The sequence below is a fragment of the Sus scrofa genome, chromosome 1 (assembly GCF_000003025.6).
Source record: "Sus scrofa isolate TJ Tabasco breed Duroc chromosome 1, Sscrofa11.1, whole genome shotgun sequence".
NCBI classification, from domain to species: domain Eukaryota; kingdom Metazoa; phylum Chordata; class Mammalia; order Artiodactyla; family Suidae; genus Sus; species Sus scrofa.
This window is the reverse complement of record NC_010443.5, coordinates 236,552,552-236,571,022: the sequence shown is the minus strand read 5'-3', so window position 1 is coordinate 236,571,022 and position 18,471 is coordinate 236,552,552. Positions and strand designations below refer to the sequence as shown.

At 52.4% G+C, this 18,471-nt stretch overlaps 1 protein-coding gene across 13 annotated transcripts in view; it reads right to left on the bottom strand.

Moving 5' to 3' along the window:
• Positions 1-18,471, bottom strand: part of TMEM8B (transmembrane protein 8B) — a 32,877-nt gene that overhangs the window by 12,613 nt on the left and 1,793 nt on the right. For 3 of the 13 annotated variants that reach the window (XM_021065841.1, XM_005660230.3, XM_005660231.3), the window contains exons 2-10: positions 14,250-14,439; positions 13,647-13,854; positions 5,602-5,735; positions 5,011-5,279; positions 4,072-4,397; positions 970-1,063; positions 690-813; positions 454-596; positions 60-238 (exon numbers count right to left, since the gene is read on the bottom strand). In XM_021065841.1, the coding sequence (XP_020921500.1) occupies positions 60-238; positions 454-596; positions 690-813; positions 970-1,063; positions 4,072-4,350 (819 nt within the window). In that variant the 5' untranslated portion in view covers positions 4,351-4,397; positions 5,011-5,279; positions 5,602-5,735; positions 13,647-13,854; positions 14,250-14,439. Of the gene's footprint in view, positions 1-59; positions 239-453; positions 597-689; positions 814-969; positions 1,064-4,071; positions 4,398-5,010; positions 5,280-5,601; positions 5,736-9,076; positions 9,132-9,225; positions 9,347-13,646; positions 13,855-14,045; positions 14,114-14,249; positions 14,440-17,413; positions 17,604-18,471 lie in introns of those variants that run through there. The other 10 variants (XM_021065876.1, XM_021065869.1, XM_021065890.1 and 7 more) reach the window with 8 other exon arrangements.

Here is an 18,471-nt window from a genome sequence, read left to right as displayed (position 1 = left end):
TAGACCCTCACCCACTACCAAGGAGAAGGACTCATGAAGACACAGATGCCACCGCGTACCGTGGAGAAGAACATGGTGAAGGTGTAGACTGCCGCTTCCAGCACATATCGGCTCCGAATGGCCAGGACCACAGGTGGCAAAAACATGAGGTTGCTCAGGCAGAGCAGCAGTGTGGACAGCAGCTGGAATCCATACGTGAGCGCATCCGCACTGTCGGTGCAGCCCCAGCCCCGCCACCCTGCGGGCGGGACGGGGCACAAGTGGAAGAGGACACAAAGCAGCCAGAGGTTCAGCCGATCCCTCTGCTGGCGGCCTCTGGCCCAGACCGACGCCGCTGCCAGTGAAGGGTGGTCCCACCCTGACTCCGCCCCCTTCGCTCCAAACCCGGCTCCACAGGTTGCTGCCTCCCTCCGGACCGCCGGGTGGGCTGCCTCGCCAGCCCAGCCTGCTCACCGGCTTTGCACTCGCAGGCCGCGTACAGGTAGTTATGCGTGCGCAGCAGCTTGCACTGGCCGTAGGGCCCGCAGTCATCCACGCACGGGGACAGGAAGGTGCGCAGCCGCACCTCAGCCGTGGCGTTCCGGCACCGCACAAACCTACACACAAACTGGCGTCACCTGGGCCCCTGGTGCATCCCATCCCGCCCTGTCCCGCCCTGCTCCGCCCACCGAGGCCCCGCCCCCGCTCACCGAGGCCCCACCCCACACAGCGAGCGCAGCGTCAAGAACCAGGTCCCCGTTTGAGGGAATGGGATTCGCAGCCTAGCCACTCTGGAGGTGGCGCTGACCGTGAGAAGGAAGCCGGCCAGGGACTCTGAGGGGAGAACGGAGGGGTCAGTGCGGGGTCGGGACCTAAAGAACCCTCACCCGCCTGCCCCAATTCCCAAGCGCCCTGGCCCAGCCTTTCTCCAAACCCTGACCCCTGCCCCAGACATCCAGCCCCCTCCCCTTCTCCAGCTCCTCACCCCACCTTTAGAACAGGTCACTGCTGCATCCCCCAGACTCAGGGGCACCTCGTGAGTTAGGCATCCGAACACTGTCACATTTTCCTGATGCAGGGAGCTCTGGGCAGAACAGGTGTAAAGATGAGGTGATCACACCCTCCAGATCCCCCCACCATCACCCCAGACTCCTACCTCTCTTAACCCCTCCTGGCCCTCAGAGGACACTCCATTCCTGCAGGTGCTCTCCACACCAAAACACCTTCCCCCCTCCTTCTTACAAACTGAAAAACTGGGAAACACCAGATCTTCCACAGCAGAGATCCTTCAAAGACTGAAGAGAAGGCAAGGCCACTTCTGAATTCTTTCTTTGGGCAGAACTGCTTATATTCTGTCCAGGCAATTCAGTCCTATCTAACTTGGTAGGGGGAAGGAGAGGAGCACTGTGGGTGGATGTAGAAATTAGTTGTGAACAAAGGTAACTGTTAAGTTTTTTCAGTCCTCTTCACACCTTCACCTGGGCCTGAAGGTGAGAGGAGTGTAAAGAAATGCACTCTTCTCAGGTGAAATGATCCTAGGTACAGAACAATGGTAGTAGAATGCCTGTGGGATTAAATGTAGCAACCTAGCTGGGATTAAAAGAAACCAATAGCCACAGGAGGAAAGGGAAAGGGATGTCCGGGGCGGGGGCGGGGGGGGGGGAGAAAGGTAACAAGACACCATAAATTCATCTCATTCAAGAAGGATTTGAGGCAGCTTATTAAGTACATATAATTGGATAGGAAAATAAAGTCTGTCACCAGATGTGGGCCACGTATATGATGCTGACTTCCAAGCAACCAAGGCAAAGAAGGAAACATAGTGAGTTACCAGATTTGTGAGTCCGCAGAGCAAAAGTTAATCAGTCTCAGAAGCACTGCACCCAAAGGGGGGGCTCACAGTTAACTTCACATCAAAGAAGCACTATGTGCTGCCCTGCCTCCTGCCCTTTGCTGAGAGAGTGAATTTCATATAAGTTCTTCATAACTTCCCTCAATGCAAGTTTAGGGCAAGATGCCAAAGCATTATTCAGCAAAAGCCATTCTGGTGGGAGCCAAAGAAAAAACTGCCCTCTAGGTATGCAGTTTTCTGATCCAAATGTCCAGTTCCTGATCCAAGTGAAAGAAATCAAAATACTTGGGGGGAAAGATCAGAGTAGACATGCCAATATACCTTTTAGAATAAATATAACAGAGCATCTGAGGTGTTTAGCAGTGTCACAGCACGCAGATGGCTGGAGTGTAAGCAGATACCCTTCAGAGAAAATGGACAAGACTGCAGAGAGGGACAGGGACAGGGCAAGGCAGCTGGGGGTCTGGGTCTCTCCTCTCAGGATACTGAGGAAGACCAAGTAAGGATAGGGCTGGTCTCTGACATAGGCTCTACAAGGTCAAATCAAGACTTCAAGGTCAAATCAAGGCTTCATTGTCGTTGCCCAAAAGCATGGCAATAAGCAAATATAAAATATACACAGTCTTAGCCAGAATTTGAGTATGAAAATAAGGAACATCCTGAGGTTGAACAATCAGCTCTGTCCTGACCAGCAGGACCACTAGAAACTTCTGAGTCATGTCCCATAAAATACCACCTCAAGCCACAGAACAGGTCTTAGATGGGCTGATAGGAAAATGGTCCCTGCCCTAGAGCTGGGGATTAGCAGAGTTAAAAGGGTTCTTGGCTGAGGGAACAGGAGATAAAGTATTAGATCCACGCCAACCCAAGACAGTTGCCAATGAACTGACACAAGGCTCTGCCCTTAGCCCAGTCTTATTCAGTGCTAAAAATAATAACTAAGAGGTATACAGAAGGCTAGCTTTTCAAGGGTATGAATTACACGAAGTAGTGAAGACCCAAGATCCAAACCAATGTTAGGCAACGCCTCAAAGATGGACATAAATTCTTCCACTCAGATTAAAAAGTGTACTGCAAAAAATACGAGATAGGAGTTGGCAGCAGTTCATATGAACCAAGACGAGGGCATGAAAATGTGCATGCTCCTTAGTTACAACTAGATAAACACAGCAGTTAATGTGGATAAGGACTAGGAGACATATACCAAAAAGCTAAGCAGCTGTGTTACAGGGATATCTTCCTCTATTTTCCAAAGCTTTTATATGTGATCCTGCTATTCAGATAATAAAAAAAAGGAAATGTATACAAATGTTTTGAAGGAAAAAAGGAAGACAAGGAAAAAGATCCAGAGGCCTTTGTTCACCGTAAGCCTCAGGTGATCCTCACAGGGTGAGGCAACAGCTGAAAGAGGTCACTTGATCTCAGGCTGCACAAACGCTGCCTCCCACCTGGCTCAGACCACCTCAAATCATTCATTTCAGTGGCATGATGACCAGAAGTATGACCAGAGGAGACAGCGGAGGCTGAGAAGTCTAAGACGCTGAGGTTGTTCAGCTTTGGTGAGGTTGAGAGGCATCTGAAAAACGCTGCTAAAACTGGAAAGGGATCCAACAAATGTACCACACTTAATGCAAGATGTGAGTAATAGGGGAAACTGTGGGGAAAGAGGGGAACTCTCTGTACTTTCCTCAATTTTCTGTGAGCCTAAAGCTGCTCTAAAAAATAAAGTCTATTAATTTGAAGGGGAAAAAAAAATAAAGGACAAGGGTAGACTTCTGGATATAGCTTCTGAGGCAAAGCAAAGATTAGTGGGTAAAAATCATGGAGGCAGACTGATGGAATGCCAAGAATGCCTCTAGCGATCGGAGTTGAATAAATACGATTCCATGGCCTCAAGAGGTGGTAAGCTCCCCATCATAGGAGATACACAAGAAAAAGTGAATACCTGCCATAGAGAGGTGCCCTTAGTGAGTGGCAGGCAAGCCTATAAAACTGCAAAAGTCGGGACCACTCTGAGCTGCCCTGGCTGACCCAGCCCATTTGTAGTAAATACTCAGGGCATGTTTGTTGACCAGAAGTGGGCTGAGGCACGGTCTCTAACCATAAAACTGGGTGAAAGCAACCTGGATAGGCTTCCTGGAGGAGGCAAGGGCCCCTTCACCCCTGACACCTTCTGCTTTGGGTTCCCTCATAGGGCAACCCCCACCCCCGCCCACCTCCCCGCTCTCCACATAGAGTACCACATTGAGCTGGAGCTCCAGGCTGAGGACGCCTCCGCTGTCCAGCACTGGCAGCAGCCTCAGGGCAAACACGGCTGGGCGCTCAGGGGGAAGGGCCACACTGGGGCCAAAGAAGATGTAGAAATGGACGGAGAAGGTGTCCAGCTCATTGCGCAGCGTCGGGCGCACTGGCCAGCAGTGCTCGGGTGGGGATGTGGCCCCAGGCCCCTCGGCAGGGGCCCCGAGGGATGGCGGCTCTGGGGGCAGCGGCTGGTTGCCCAGCGACTGGGGCATGTTCATGGCAGCTCCAGGGACCAAGGCACGGGACAGGCTGGGCTGTGGGCACTCTGTGGGGCAGAGGGAATCAGAGCTGGCGCCTGCTGCCATCACAGCCCTGCGGCACCCCCACAAACCAGATCTGAGCCACACAGGATTTAACAAAGGGTGAGGAGGGTGAGAACTAGAATCAAACATCCCTTTGGAGGCTTGCATCTAAAGTCACAGGACAGGGTCCAGAGGCTTCCTAAGCGGTCATAGCTAATGGAATGTCACATTGGAGGGACCCAAAGGACCTTTGCTTTCTCCCAAAGGGCAGTGAGGACACTGCTGAAACAGATGATGGGCCCTCTCACTGACTTGCAAGGGCTTTGGCAAGGACCATGTCCCAGAGGTCCAAGCTGTCCCTGCCTATACCCAGACACTGAAACAGAGATTAGATCAAGGAGAGTAAGGAGGTCCCTTAGTTAGCCCCAAGTCAGGCACCAAAAAAGGACCTGAAGGCCTTCCAATGACTTACAGCACCAAGGGAGAGGGCTTTGGGGTAAGGAGCCTGGTGGCATGGGAGAGGTCAGAGGGATAGGGCCAAGGACCAGTGAACACAGCCACCATGCCTGCTGCCTCTTCCTACCCACAGATATTGGCACAGGCCGGGTGGCTGGGGCAGGTGTGGGGGCTTCTGACCTTGCAACCGCACACACAGCTGGAAGCGGATGGTCCTGCCCGGGCCCCGGGATGGTGTCTCCACGCGCACGTAGACCCAGTGCCCCCAGGGGGGCAGAGCCAGCTCCAGCTGGCATACTGAGGCACCTCCGCAGGCCACAGAGCTTGAGTTGTGCAGGGGTGGGGCCTTGGGACGTAGGCGCAGTGTCAGGGGGCAAGCGGGTGCCCCTCGGCCCCCCACACACACCAGCTGTGCTGAAACCCTGTAAGTGAAGCTGGGCACAAAGACCCTGGGCAGAGGGGAGGTTGGGGATAAGAAAACAGGGTACAGAGAGGTGAGAGGGACACAACACAGGGAGACACTGGGAAGAAGGGGTCACGGAGGGGTTGGGGGGACACAGAACAGGAGACCTTTCCAGGTCTCCCCCTCTGTGCTGGGAGAGAGACAGATGGGGAGCCATCCTGGGGGCCCTGGGTGGCCCAGCAGTCCAGGTTAGCCAGAAGGAGGCACGGGCAGCAGGAAGGTTGAGAAGCCAAGAGAACCTTGTTCCCTTTTGGAGGTCAGGGGAGGAAGATGCGAAGGGCCCAGTTTGGGGGTTGTATTGGACTTACTTGTACAGGGCTGAGCGATTGTGGGGGGAGAGGGTTTGCTCTGAGGGTCGCCCAGGCACCAGCACGGCAACATCCAGCAAACGCCGGACAATCAGCTGCGGTTGAAGGAGGTACTGACACTCATCCTGGAGACCCTGAGACAAAAGCGGGGTGGTAGGAGGGGAGAGAGAGTAAGGTGCTCCTAAAGCAAGGCAACCAGCCCCCTGCGGCGGGGGGCGAACCTCCTCTGGCCCTCCTGCTTCTGGGGCTACGACTGTGGTCTCTCTAAGCTCTGGGTCCTTCCTAAGTCTGCGGGATCTGCTGTGACCCTCAGCACTGGCTGAGGTTTGAGCCCCCTCCTGACAATCAGACCCTGCCTGCCCCCTCCTCCAATCCAACCCCTCCTCCCCAAGCATTCCCACACAGCCCCTTGAGATAAGTTCAAACCACTCCATTCCCCCACCAAGCCCTTAGGAACATAGGGCCCTCTTAGTGCACTCTTTGGGCTCTGGAAAGCTCCTCAAAGGCCTCCAGTCCAAACTTCCCCCCTTCCCCAACCGGAATCTTTAATTTCTTTTTTTTTTTTTTTTTTTTTTTTTTTTAAAGACTGTCTTTTCTCTTTTTATTTTTTGTCTTTTTACCTTTTTTAGGGCTGCTCCCATGGCATATGGAGGTTCCTAGGCTAGGGGTCCAATCGGAGCTGTAGACACTGGCCTACACCACAGCCATAGCAACACCAGATCTGAGCTGCATCTGCGACCTACACCACGGCTCACGCAACGCCGGATCCTTAACCCACTGAGCAAGGCCAGGGATCGAACCCGCAACCTCATGGTTCCTAGTCGGATTCATTAACCACTGAGCCACAATGGGAACTCCCTTTAATTTATTTTATTCTCCACCTGCCTCCCCCCAAGTGCTGGTCCAGCCTCTGCTTTAAGACCCCCCAGGGAAGAGCCACTCTACTTCCAGGCAACCTCCAGACTACAGGCACCTTGAGAACAGGAACCTGGTCTTATTTGCCGTCCCCCAGACACAGAACCTAATGTAAAGTGCCATCTCACAGATGAATGAGTGAATAAAGGAATCAACCCAGCTGGAGGCAGCTCGGACCTTTATGAAGTCAAAACCTATCTTCTGTCTCCCCTCCCATGGCTCCGCCTCAGGGACCCACAGATACATCTGTCTGCTCCTTCTGCCTCAGTCTGGGTTTCTTCTGTCACTGGAGGAGAAGAGCCACATCTCCCTGAGCTGTTCTTCTGGATGAATCCCTAAGGCTCTCTACTCAGGTGACACGACCCGGCCCAGGCAGCCACAGCATCTCCAGGGAGATGGTCCAGCATCTCCAGAGTTCTGGTTCCTCTTCTGCAGCATCTGCAGCTCTCTGGGCCCTCAATCCTATCAGTCCAGAGGTGGGGGGGATCCTGATTAGGCTTTCCTCATCTTCAGAACAAATGGCCTTATGCTGGCCCAGTAAACTAGAGCCACTGTTCATTTATGTAGCTATGCTGACCAAGATATACCATCAGCCTTGTTCTGGGACAAGAATTTTAGGCTCTGACATCCCACGAGTTCCATGGCATGGAACCAGCCAGCTAAGGAGGCCCTGACTGATGCCAGGCAGAAAATCTCATCATCCTCTGCCTGGAATTCTTCTGTGCCTTTTGCATCACTATGTCCCCAATGCAAGCACACCACCTGCTACACACTAGGTGCCAGAAAATATTGGCTGAGTTAAAGAATGGGTGTCAAGGGGAGTTCTATTGTGGCGCAGTAGGTTAAGGATCCAGTGTTAACAATGCAGCAGCTTGGGTTGCTGCTGTGGCATGGGTTCAATCCCTGGCCGGAGAACTTCCACATGCACAGGTGTGGCGTGCTCACATGAAAAAGAATGGGTGTCACAAACAGGGTCCTTTCAGAGAGCTCCTGATCCCACCTCGTTGCTGAGAGACCTCCATCCCTGATATCCAAAGCAGATGTCCCTCATCTTTGGTGTCAAACCCTAAGGACCAGAAATACTCTCACAAGTCATTTCATTGACACCACTTCCTGAGGCAGGAATCACCACCACAATAATCTTGTGGTGAATGAGCCCCAAGGATGGGAACTTGCACTCAAGGGGTGGCCCATTTCCTTAGTAGATGGTCCAGAGGGAAGAAACCATTTGCTCCATGTTTTGCTTGCTGTTGGCCCATCTAAAGGACCAGTGGACATGACTTCTGTGGTTAGGATGTGGTCCTTCCTTAAACCGTGTAACATGCATGTCCAACACCTCCTTGTTGTGAAGGGAAGCATTCAGTCAGTGCAGACCACGCAAGGTGCAGAAACCATCACCTGTAATGTGGCCACAGAAAAGGCACCAGACAGCAGGTTCTCAAGAGCTGCCGAGGCAGAAACCAAGTGAGAGAATCCAAACTCAGTCAGTGTCAGTGGTCATGGAAGGAACAGGCCAAAGCAAGAAAGCTTGAGAAGTCAGGACGGCCAAAAGGGAGACGTGGAGCAAGAAACGCTCTGAAAGAAGCTAGAACAGAAGCTTAGTCCTAGACCGTCATAGTATGGGTAGGCTGGGTTTCTTGAGAAAGGCCTGATCAGGACGGCCAGTGCCAGGCTCTGGATGAGGCTTACAGACTGAAGATGCCCAAAGACACGTGGCCTTCTCAGTGAGAATATTCCAGGACTGACACAGCCCCGGCCCACAGTCAGCCAGCACAAATCAACATGGAAGTACACAAGTGCTGGACAGATGGCAGAGGGTAAGCGTGGAAGCAGGGAGACCACTTGGAAGGCTCCTGTCCAGCAGGAGGTCCAGCAGGAGGCTGAGGGAAGGCGTGCTAAGAGTGGAAACAGCAGTAGATGCATCAGGGCATGCTTTAGAAGTAGAGTCAATGAGACTTTCTCCTTGTGGACTGGTTGTGGGGAAATGTGGGGAAAAGAAGAATCAAGTATGATGCTTAAATCTGGGGCTCGAGCAACTGGTGAATGGCAGTGCCATTTACTGAGCAGAAGACCCCAAAGGCTTCGGCAGGGAGAAATGAAATAGGAATTAAAGAGATTTTTACTGTTGGCTTTGTTTGGAGAGATACTTGCTAAGTTTGAGAGAGGTCTTAGACATTCAAGTGGAGATGTCAAGTAAGCTGTTGGATATAAAGTCTGAGATTCAAAGACACTAGAACTTGCTCAAGACACTCGGAAGACATGAACTTACAGTTATGCTGGAGATGCCTAGCAAGAGAATGGAGAAATGTCCCAGGACCAGGCTTTGGGGCACCACAACACAAATAGATCAAGCAGAGGAGAAGCCAGGAAGGGAGGCAGAGGAGTGGGCAGTGGGCGGGAGGAAAACCAGGACAGTCGTGTCAAGTCACAAAGGTCAAGGGGAGAACATGAGTGAAGAAGGAAAGGGTAAGATAAGGAACTAGGTAATAGATAGTTACTAGATAACTCTGGAGAGGGCACATGGGGACTGAAAGGGGACAAAGGGAAGAGAAAGACTTACTTTTCACTGTATGCCTTTTGTACCTTTCGAATGTTGTACCAGCTGCATATATTACCTATTTGAAATATAAATAAAATGATTTAGAAGGAAGAAGAAGAGCCGATGGAAGACTGTTAGCAGATTTTAACCACTTCAGCTGAGATACTGACCCACGCTTGGTCCTGGCTGGTGGATTCAACTAAATCCTCTCTTCTGCACAGCCTGCTTCCTGCTTTCCTTACCATTGTTTTCATCATTTTACCTGATCTCATTTACTTTCAAATCTTGAAGCTGGGAAGAGGAAGCATTAGAGGCGAACTGTGCCCCAGGGATTTGCAGAACTTGCCCTACTAAGCCATCTGGCACCAGATGTTACCCACAACGCAAAAGTCAGCCCTTCAGGGAAGACTGGCAGCTGGACACCACAGGATGAACACAGGCTCCAACACAGGAAAGGCAGGGAGATGGAGGACACAGGTCAAGACAGAAGAGGTTGATAGGAAGCAGGGGAAAAAGAAAGGAAGAGAAACGAGATCAGTTTTAGACAACATGAGTTTGAGAAGATGGTAGAAGAAGGGCAGCAAGAATTTGCCAATCCACACCATGAGCCAGGCTCTGTGCTGGGTGCTAGGAATACAGTAGTGAATACTGTATTTTATTTTTTCTTTTTTTGCCCCCCCCTCCCCCCCGGCAGCATATGGAGTTCCTGGGCCAGGGATCAGATCCGAACCCTCTGCCAGAGCTGCGGCAGCACTGGATCCTTAATCCACTGTGCTGGGCTGGGATCAAATCTCCATCCCAGTGCTCCAGAGACACTGCCCAGCTTATTGTGCCACAGAGGGAACTCCAAAGACTGTACTTTTTTAAACCTACATTTTTAATAGATTTTTCTTTTAATTTGGAGCTGGAATAAGTGGCAGAAGGGAGAAGCCCAGCACTTTACCCCTCTTCTAGCAGCCACCTAAGGGGAGGGTTTGGGGAAGGGCATTCAACCAAGCCCCATAACTTTTAAGTTACTAAGAGGTGTGGGTATAGTCAACCTCAAGCTTGAAGAGGGTGGAGTCAGGAGGATGGGGGAACCCAGAACCTAGGATGAGAATAAAGGCAAATGCCCTGTTGGGGGAGGTTAGGACACTTCTCAGAGGGCAGCAGAAGTATGGGACCGGAGCTCAGGAGAGTGGCCTGAACAGGTTAAGTCACTTCCCTTTCACAACCTCTTAAGGCTCCCAGGAGTTCCTATCGTGGCTCAGTGGTTAACGAACCCAACTAGTATTCATGAGGATGCAGATTCCATCCCTGGCCTCGCTCAGTGGGTTGGGGATCCAGAGTTGCCATGAGCTGTGGTGCAGGTCACAGACACAGCTCCGATCCTGCTTTGTGGTGGCTGTGGTGTAGGCTGGCAGCTGCAGCTCTGATTGGACGCCTAGCCTGGGAACTTCCATGTGCTCCAGGTGTGGCCTGAAAAAGAAAGAAAAAGAAAAAAAAGAAAAAACCACTTAAGGCTCCCTATCACTGTCAGGCGAAGTTTGAACTTCTAGGCCCTTCATGATCTGGCCTCTGTCAGCTCCCTCCCTAGCCCCAACTGCCTGACACAGAACCACTTCAGCTCTCCCTTCTTCAGCCCATGCTCTTCCCACCACCTGGAATGCCCTTCCCTGCTTCTTAACATCAGCCTCATTTCATAACTGTTTCCTGAAACCACCTCTCCACCACACTAGCAAGCTGAGTTATCCACCTCTCCTTTGTCCTCTTAAAATATCTCCTGTGTTGGAGTTCCCTCTTGATACAATGAGTTAAGGATCCAGTGTTGTCACTGCTGTGACTGGTGGCGCTGTGGTGTGAGTTCAATCCCTGGCCCAGAAACTTATGCATGCTGCAGATGTGGCCAAAAAAAAAGATCTCCTGTATCTCCCTAATATACATCTTATTTATCTGTGTCTCTAGCATCCAACCCAAGGCCTGGGCTAACCCAAGTGCTCGAAGACTAAGATCTAAAGGGAGGTCTGAGTTCCTCCCCCAGACTGAGGAGCAGTGCTACCGTCTTATTGCTGGGACCCTCCAGTTCCCACCCAAGGTATCCCTGAACCCACACAGCTTCCTGTGTTGTTCAAACCTCACCAAGGTCAGGGACATAATAGGAGGAAGAGGCAGGCTGAGAAGACAGAGCCCTGGAGAAACGCGCTGGACAATCCACCCACAGGTTTGAGTCTAGGGAATTAACCAGAGGACTGAAGAATCCTTAGAGGACCATATAAGATTCCAAAAGGTAGTCAAATACTTAGAGGAACCACAAAGAAGACTACTGCCCCCAAGCCCCAGAAAAGGGCTGACTGGAGAGCTATGTCTCTCATGGGGCCCACTCACAGCTGCCACTCGCAGGCCAAGTCGTTAACTGCCCTCGCCACTCTAATCTCACCATACCCTGCCCATCTCTGCTGCTAGGACTTCAGCTTGCAGTTCTAAGTTCCCCAGGCCCCACTCACTATATCTAGGTGCAAATGGGCATGTCAAACCGGGTTCTGACCTCTCCTAACCAGGCTTCAGCTCCCATAATCCCAGCCCAGGCCTAGATGTCAGGTTCTTCCTGTTCAATCGAAAAGGTTTCTGGGAGTTCCTGTCATGGTGCAGAAGAAACGAATCCAACTAAGAACCATGAGGCTGCAGGTTTGACCCCTGGCCTCGCTCAGTGGGTTATGGATCTGGCGTTGCTGTGAGCTGTGGTGTAGGTTGCAGACATGGCTCAGATCTGGCGTTGCTGTGGCTATGGTGCAGGCCGGCAGCTGTAGCTCTGATTTGAACTCTAGCCTGGGAATCTCCATATGCCGCAGGTGCAGCCCTAAAAACACAGGAAAAAAAAAAAAAGGTTTCTGGATAACTAAAGCAGGACTTCAGAAGGGTCTTCTGTGTCAGTTCTCATGGAGAGAGTCAAGGATCGGAGCTGGGATCAGGAACAGGCTCTTTGAGATCTGGCCAAAGACCTAAGACTTCCCTCCTATCAGAAGATCCCTTGGGGAGTTCCCGTCGTGGCACAGTGGTTAACGAATCCGACTAGGAACCATGAAGTTGTGGGTTCGGTCCCTGCCCTTGCTCAGTGAGTTAACGATCCGGCGTTGCCATGAGCTGTGGTGTAGGTTGCAGACGCAGCTCGGATCCCGCGTTGCTGTGGCCCTGGCATAGGCTGGTGGCTACAGCTCCGACTGGACCCCTAGCCTGGGAACCTCCATATGCCTCGGGAATGACCCAAGAAATAGCAAAAAGACAAAAAGACAAAAAAAAAAAAAAAAAAGAAGAAGATCCCTTGGTTCTGATGGGAGTCAAGAACCTAGAACCCAAAGCCACTTCCAGCCAAGTTCCCAACATGCTCTCACCCAGAGGGCTCCCGGGCCTGGACAGGAAGTTCTCCTAAACATCACTCAGGAAAAACTGGCCTATCACTGAGGCCTCAAGACACGACATCAACCCAAGTTCCCATCTCTGACGACAGCAGTGCCCGTACACTTGCCCCTGTGTAATTCTCAGCTCATTCGAAAGCATTACAGCACCTCTTAACGCTGGGCTACAGCAAGAGGAGGAGAGTGGCGTCTGACACAGTCCAGGGCCACTGCCCTCAAGGAACTCACCCTGGAGAGGGAGATCTGGGTCAAATCTTCACCTGACTGGGGGTTTCTGCCCTTCCCAGTTCTCAATGGCCAAACTCCACCAAGTTTCTTGTTCTTCATGTCTTGTTCTTTAAATCCTGCTCAGCTCACATTCAGTCCTTCACCCTTACTGCTGGCCCCACACACAGGGTCATCCCATTCTGACACAGCCACCTCATCGCCCCCTCCCTTCCCACCAATGACAGGAGTAAGAAACCTTTAGATCCTGTCTCTATAATAAAGGGGTCTAGGCTGCCCAGTACCTGGGAGTGGCAGGAAAACTCTGCAGCATGTCCTTCCCCTCCAAACCAGAACGGAGGGGGAGCTTGACCTGGACCCTAAAACACTTGAGACGTTAACAACCTCTGCTCTGTGAAATCACAGCTGATGTTTGGATACAGTCAGGTTGGAAACCAGTTGCTTAAAGCCTCCTTTTAACACTCTCCTGCCCAGGAGTGTTCTCTTGCCATCTTCCAAAGATATAGGAAGCTGAAATTAGGACAGAAGAGGAATGTATTCCCCCCCAGATGGACTAAGGTCTGGGCTGCAGCCTACAAGAGTCCACAGGGCTATTACCAACCAGGACATAGAACAAGACTAGTCCTGGGTTTGTGCCGTAGCATCTGACAGTCCCTGGCTGGCTTCTGATCACCTCAATTCACCCTGCACCTTACAACAGGGAAAGCCACCACTCCCCAGGGCTGAGGCTTCTGACTGCAGACTCTAGACTCTCCCACCAGCTTACCTGGACCCACCATGTCCTCCTAAGGCTCCCAAATGGCCTCCTTCAGATCACAGTCTCTAGCCCACCAGGAGATCTGCTGACCTCTAGCTACGCCCCACCCCCATCACCCTGGTGCTGTTGCCCACCCTGGCACAAGGCTGATGTGCCAGGTAGCCCAGAGATAGAGAAGCAGCTCTGACCCCTCCTGCCCCGGACCGCATCAACCCACCTTGACAGAGATGTGGCCATGGGCCTGGGGAAGGTGGGCAGCCAAGAACCAGTCCCCAGGTAAGGGGCTGCTGACGTTAAAGATGCCAGAGGTGCGATTGGGCAGAGTCCAGCTGAGGGTCAGTGAGAAAACCCCAGGCACAGCCGTGTCCCCTGGAAAGTGTGTGTGCAGGGGGTTGATGACAGGCGGTGCCCCAGACCGGAAATACCTGGGCGACCAGAAGGGAGGAAAAAAAGGCAAGCAGGTAATGGGGCGGGAAACAGGAAAGAGGAAAAAGAAAGGAGAACTGTCACTCACTGCCAGGAAAACCAGTGGATTCCTTACACTGACCCACACGACAAAGTGGTTGCAGGCCAGGGGTCAGAACGTAAGGGGCAAATGGTCAGCCCAGGCACTCACACAGTCACACAGCAGTCAGGAAGGGTCAGCAGACAGACGCCGAGGCCCTCAGGCAGGCACGCTGCAATCTGATCAAGGGTCAGGGGTCACGGTCAGGAGGTCAGCTTAGAGAGTCATCAAGTTACATTTTAGTTGGGAACGTGGCCTGGGGTTGCAAGCGGGGGGCAGGGGGGGGGCAGTCAGGAGGTTAACTCAGACACTCACACGGTCACACTTTGGTCTGGGCAGTGGTCCCCAAAGGTGCCCCCCTGCTCTTTGAAGATGATGAGGTTCCACACAGCCAGGAACGTGTCTTCGGGAACATGGAAGTGGAAGAGCTCAGTGCTGGCAAAGGAGCGGAAGGGACTCAGCTTGCGGGGTGAGCAGGTGGAGTAGTCAGTCAGGAAGAGGCCTCCTGGGGAGCAGGCGGAAGAGAAAGGAGCGAAGTAGGACAGGCCATTTCCAGTAAGCCCCGGGCACACCAATCTGCCTCCCTGCAGCACCAACTCAACAAATGCTCTCCTCTGAGCCAGAAACTGGGTCTCAAGCTGCCCGCGTGGTCTGCTTTCATCCTTACAATGACCTTGGGGGAAAATGACCTCTTTTTACAGATAAGGAAACTGAGGCTCAAACCTAGACTCAACTGAGGCTTCAAACCTAGATCTGTTTAAACCTAAAACCAGGACCTTTATAGACCCCACAGCTGGCCCCCTCTTAGGAGCCACTGCTCTCCTCTCAGCAAGCCCAACAGCACAGAGGTGTGGAGTGGATGGTGTGTGTGCGGATGTGCTGGCTGGCGTGGGCTCTCAGGCATCCAAGCCGCCTGGAGCTCCACCTGTGGGCTTGGGAGTCAGCATGGAACTGTGACACTTCCTTGTTTATTTTCTGCCCCTTCTGTTCCCCTGTGGTCAGGAGCCATAAAAAACCCTCCGAAGGTTCACAAGAGCTGTCTGTACACTGGCCCAGGGAGGCCGTGGGGAGGGGAAAGTGCGGTGAGGCTGCAAGGGGCCTGCTTGGGTGGCAGAGGCAAGGACGGGAGCTGGCGGGTCGCCACCAGAGCCCTGGGGGAGAGGAGGGAAGGAGAGTCAGCAGGGCCTCTGGGATTCAGAAGGAGCAGCAGAGGGGGGCACTTCCCGGAGGGGGGCACTTCCCGGAGGGAGGCCCAGTGAGGCAGCCAATCGGTGAGCCAGTGGAATCTAAACTGTTTGGGGATATTCCTATTCAGAGTTGGCCAGGGGTGGGAGGTAGGATGAAGTGGTTCTCAGCAGCTGAACGGCCAAGACACCAGATCGTGGTTAATTAGGAGCCGAGCCTGGTGAGCAGGAAAGTCTGGGGTAAGCAGCTACCAGGAAAATACACAGGGACCAGGACTGCCATGACAGTGAAATGAACGCAGTGGCCCGGCTGGATAGAAGAGGACCCCAAATGGCAGGCAAAGCTCTAGGGAACCTGACTGCTCAGCGAAGCCCCAAAGGATGCCCCCAGGATGGATGAGAAGGTTGGGAACGCAAGCAGCTGCAGAACAGGAGTAGGGGCAGCGGGTACGGGGGACCCCAAAAAGGAGTTTTCAGCCAAGCAGGAAATACCCACTGTGCTGCCTATTCTGACAGTCTCCCTGACCCCGGAGATGAGAGTTATAACTCCAAAAATGAAGTATTTGAAATAACAGAGAAAGGAGTTCCCATGGTGGCATAGCAGAAACAACTAGGAAGGATGACGTTGTAGGTTTGATCCCTGGCCTCGCTCAGTGGGTTAAGGATCCTGCATTGCTGTGAGCTGTGGTGTAGGTCGCAGACATGACTCAGATCCTGCATTGCTGTGGCTGTGGCTGTGGTGTAGGCCGGCAGCTGTAGCTCCAATTGGACCCCTAGCCTGGGAATCTCCATATGCTGCAGGTGCAGCCCGAAAAAGCTAAAGAGAGAGAGAGAGAGAGAGAGAAAGAAAGAAAGAAAGAAAGAAAGAAAGAAAGAAAGAACGAACGAAAGAACGAACAGAGAAGAGGCACCTGGAAAGGAAGGCTGCTGAAGGAGGGAACACAGGTCAAGGTGGGCCCCACTGAACTTCGGCAATCTTTTGAGTCACCCAGCAGGAAGCCGTCTTATATAGGTGGAGGCTACTGGCTCTAGACTGGCCTGTGCTCATATTGAAAGGCTATGGTTACACCCAAGTACTGGTCTGTGCAGTTCAGACCACATGATCCCTCTCCCCTGTCAGCAAGGCAGCCCTGCCACCTTGCAAGCTGAGCACTGCTCAGGAACCAGAAAGGCTCACAGAGCAGCGCTCACAGCGCAGTGGCAATGTATCCAAGAGGGATGAAGGGAAATGAACCAACTGATGGGAAAGATAGGTTCCCTAGGAGCTCTGGCTGTGACAACTAGGAGGCAAAAAACACCAAAAGCAGAATAGCCTGGACACCATTGTTACAGCAAAGAGGCGCACTGGTGCACCCTCTGCTGGAGTTAGGGAAAGGCTTCTCCTCCTCAAAGCTGGTACCAGGCAGGGACGGGCTATCAAACGGGCCATTGCTAGTGTTCGAAAGAAATGTTGGCCAGGCTCCCAGGGCAGACTCTCTAAGAGAGCTGGTGGTGAAAGAAGCTAATGACCTTTAGGAAACAATGGACAGACATGCACAAAGAACCCTGTGATTCAAGAACAGGGGTAGGAAAGGGGAGTAAAAAGCAGCGGAGGCACCTAGAAGTTCTGAAGGCAAATGTCTGAAAAAACATCCACAGCCCCATTCACTCCAAGCTTTGGTGTGGGGTTTCAGGGGGGCGCCTACAGAGCCATATCCCAGGGGAAGTAGCAGTGAGGCCCTAACCAGGCTGAGAGGCACCTGTCCTGGATGCACCAGCACTTCCAGACAAGGCTAGGGTGATTCTCACACACACACAAAGAGGCTGAGACTGGCCTGCTAGTGACATCACTCAGGAGAATAAAGATCATTTCTGTAATGGCAAGGCATGCCTGGGTTATGCAACCACAGTCAGATAAGTCCAGGGAAAAGACCCAAGGATTTCTTGAGACCAACTGTTCTATCTCAGTCCTGTGACCCTGCTAACCTCTCTTCAGGCAAAACCTATCACCTGCACAGAGCACCCCTGCAGGCCAGTGACGAGGGGCAGCACTCAGGGCAGTCCTTTTAGACAGTGCTCTTTTCCAAAACTCATTACAGTCTTCCTAAAGCACTTGCACCTGCTTCTGGACAACCATGGTTTAACCCACATCATTCAACTTCCTACAGCTCTGTGGCTGTCAATCGCCCCCCTCTCCTCATCAGCCCAGGGTTTGCTCAATGAGTTCATGAACAAAGAAGCTAGGGTGACAAGGGTGGAAGCTGTGAACCGGGCTCCACAGAATGGATGCCCCCTCACCCAAAATGAAACACTGACCTGGCTTCTGCCTCTGCTGAGTGCCCCATCTGCCAGGAGCGGTAATCAACACCGAGCCCCTCCACAGCTCCTTCCTGCAGGGAATCTGGCTGAGGGTAGGTGGACTGCTTATATATGTTGTGGGGAGGCACCCAACACTGCCTCCAACCAAGGAACTGTCCTCTAGGCAGGTGACACTTTAATGGTCTGTCTGCAGAAGGAACAGGAGAACTGAAGAGGAACATGCTTGGGCCACACCATGTGGCCCCCCCTCACACAATAACAGGCATTAAGGACACACAGGCTCACCTGCACCCCACACAACATACATGAGCCTACGCTTACCAACACACAAGCATATACACACACTGCACGTTCTCAGCATTCCTGCAGACCCCTCAGGTACACTCAGCAACCTTTGGTGTACATCGACCCCCTCAAGTCTGTAATGGAACCAGGACCCCAGAGCTCATGGAAACACAGCCCCCATCCCCAGCTGCTAGTTGTTATGGCCAAAGGCTTCCTCAGGCACATCTCCAGCCCATCTAAAGTGCCACCCACCAGGAATGGCTGGAGGGTGGGGCTGTAAAAACTCTTTATTATAAGGCCAACTTTATGGCACATCTCCAGCCCATCTAAAGTGCCCCCCACCAGCGACGGCTGGGGGGTGGGGTCATGAAGACTCTTTATTATAGGACCATCTTTATGGCACATCTCCTACAGCCAGGCCCCCCTCCTCCTCCCACATTCCACTCACTAGGAAGCTGGATATCTCTCTTTCCCATTCACTGGATGGTGGCCCTGGGCTGACAACTAGCAAATGAGGAAAGTTTATGGATGAAGCCCCCTTGTGGGCAGAAGGGGGAGAGGACAGGTTGTGCTTTGAGCCTTTCTGCACTTGCATCTGTTTTCCTATTGGGCATAAAACTGCAGTGAAAAAACAAAACAAAACACTAGTGTGGGACAAGAATTGGGGAACGTTTTTCTAGCCCTAGCATTGCCACTGACAAGCTGTAAGACCTCAGGCAAACTGATCCCTTGCTGAGCCTCAGTTTCCTCACCTGTAAAATGGTCTCAAG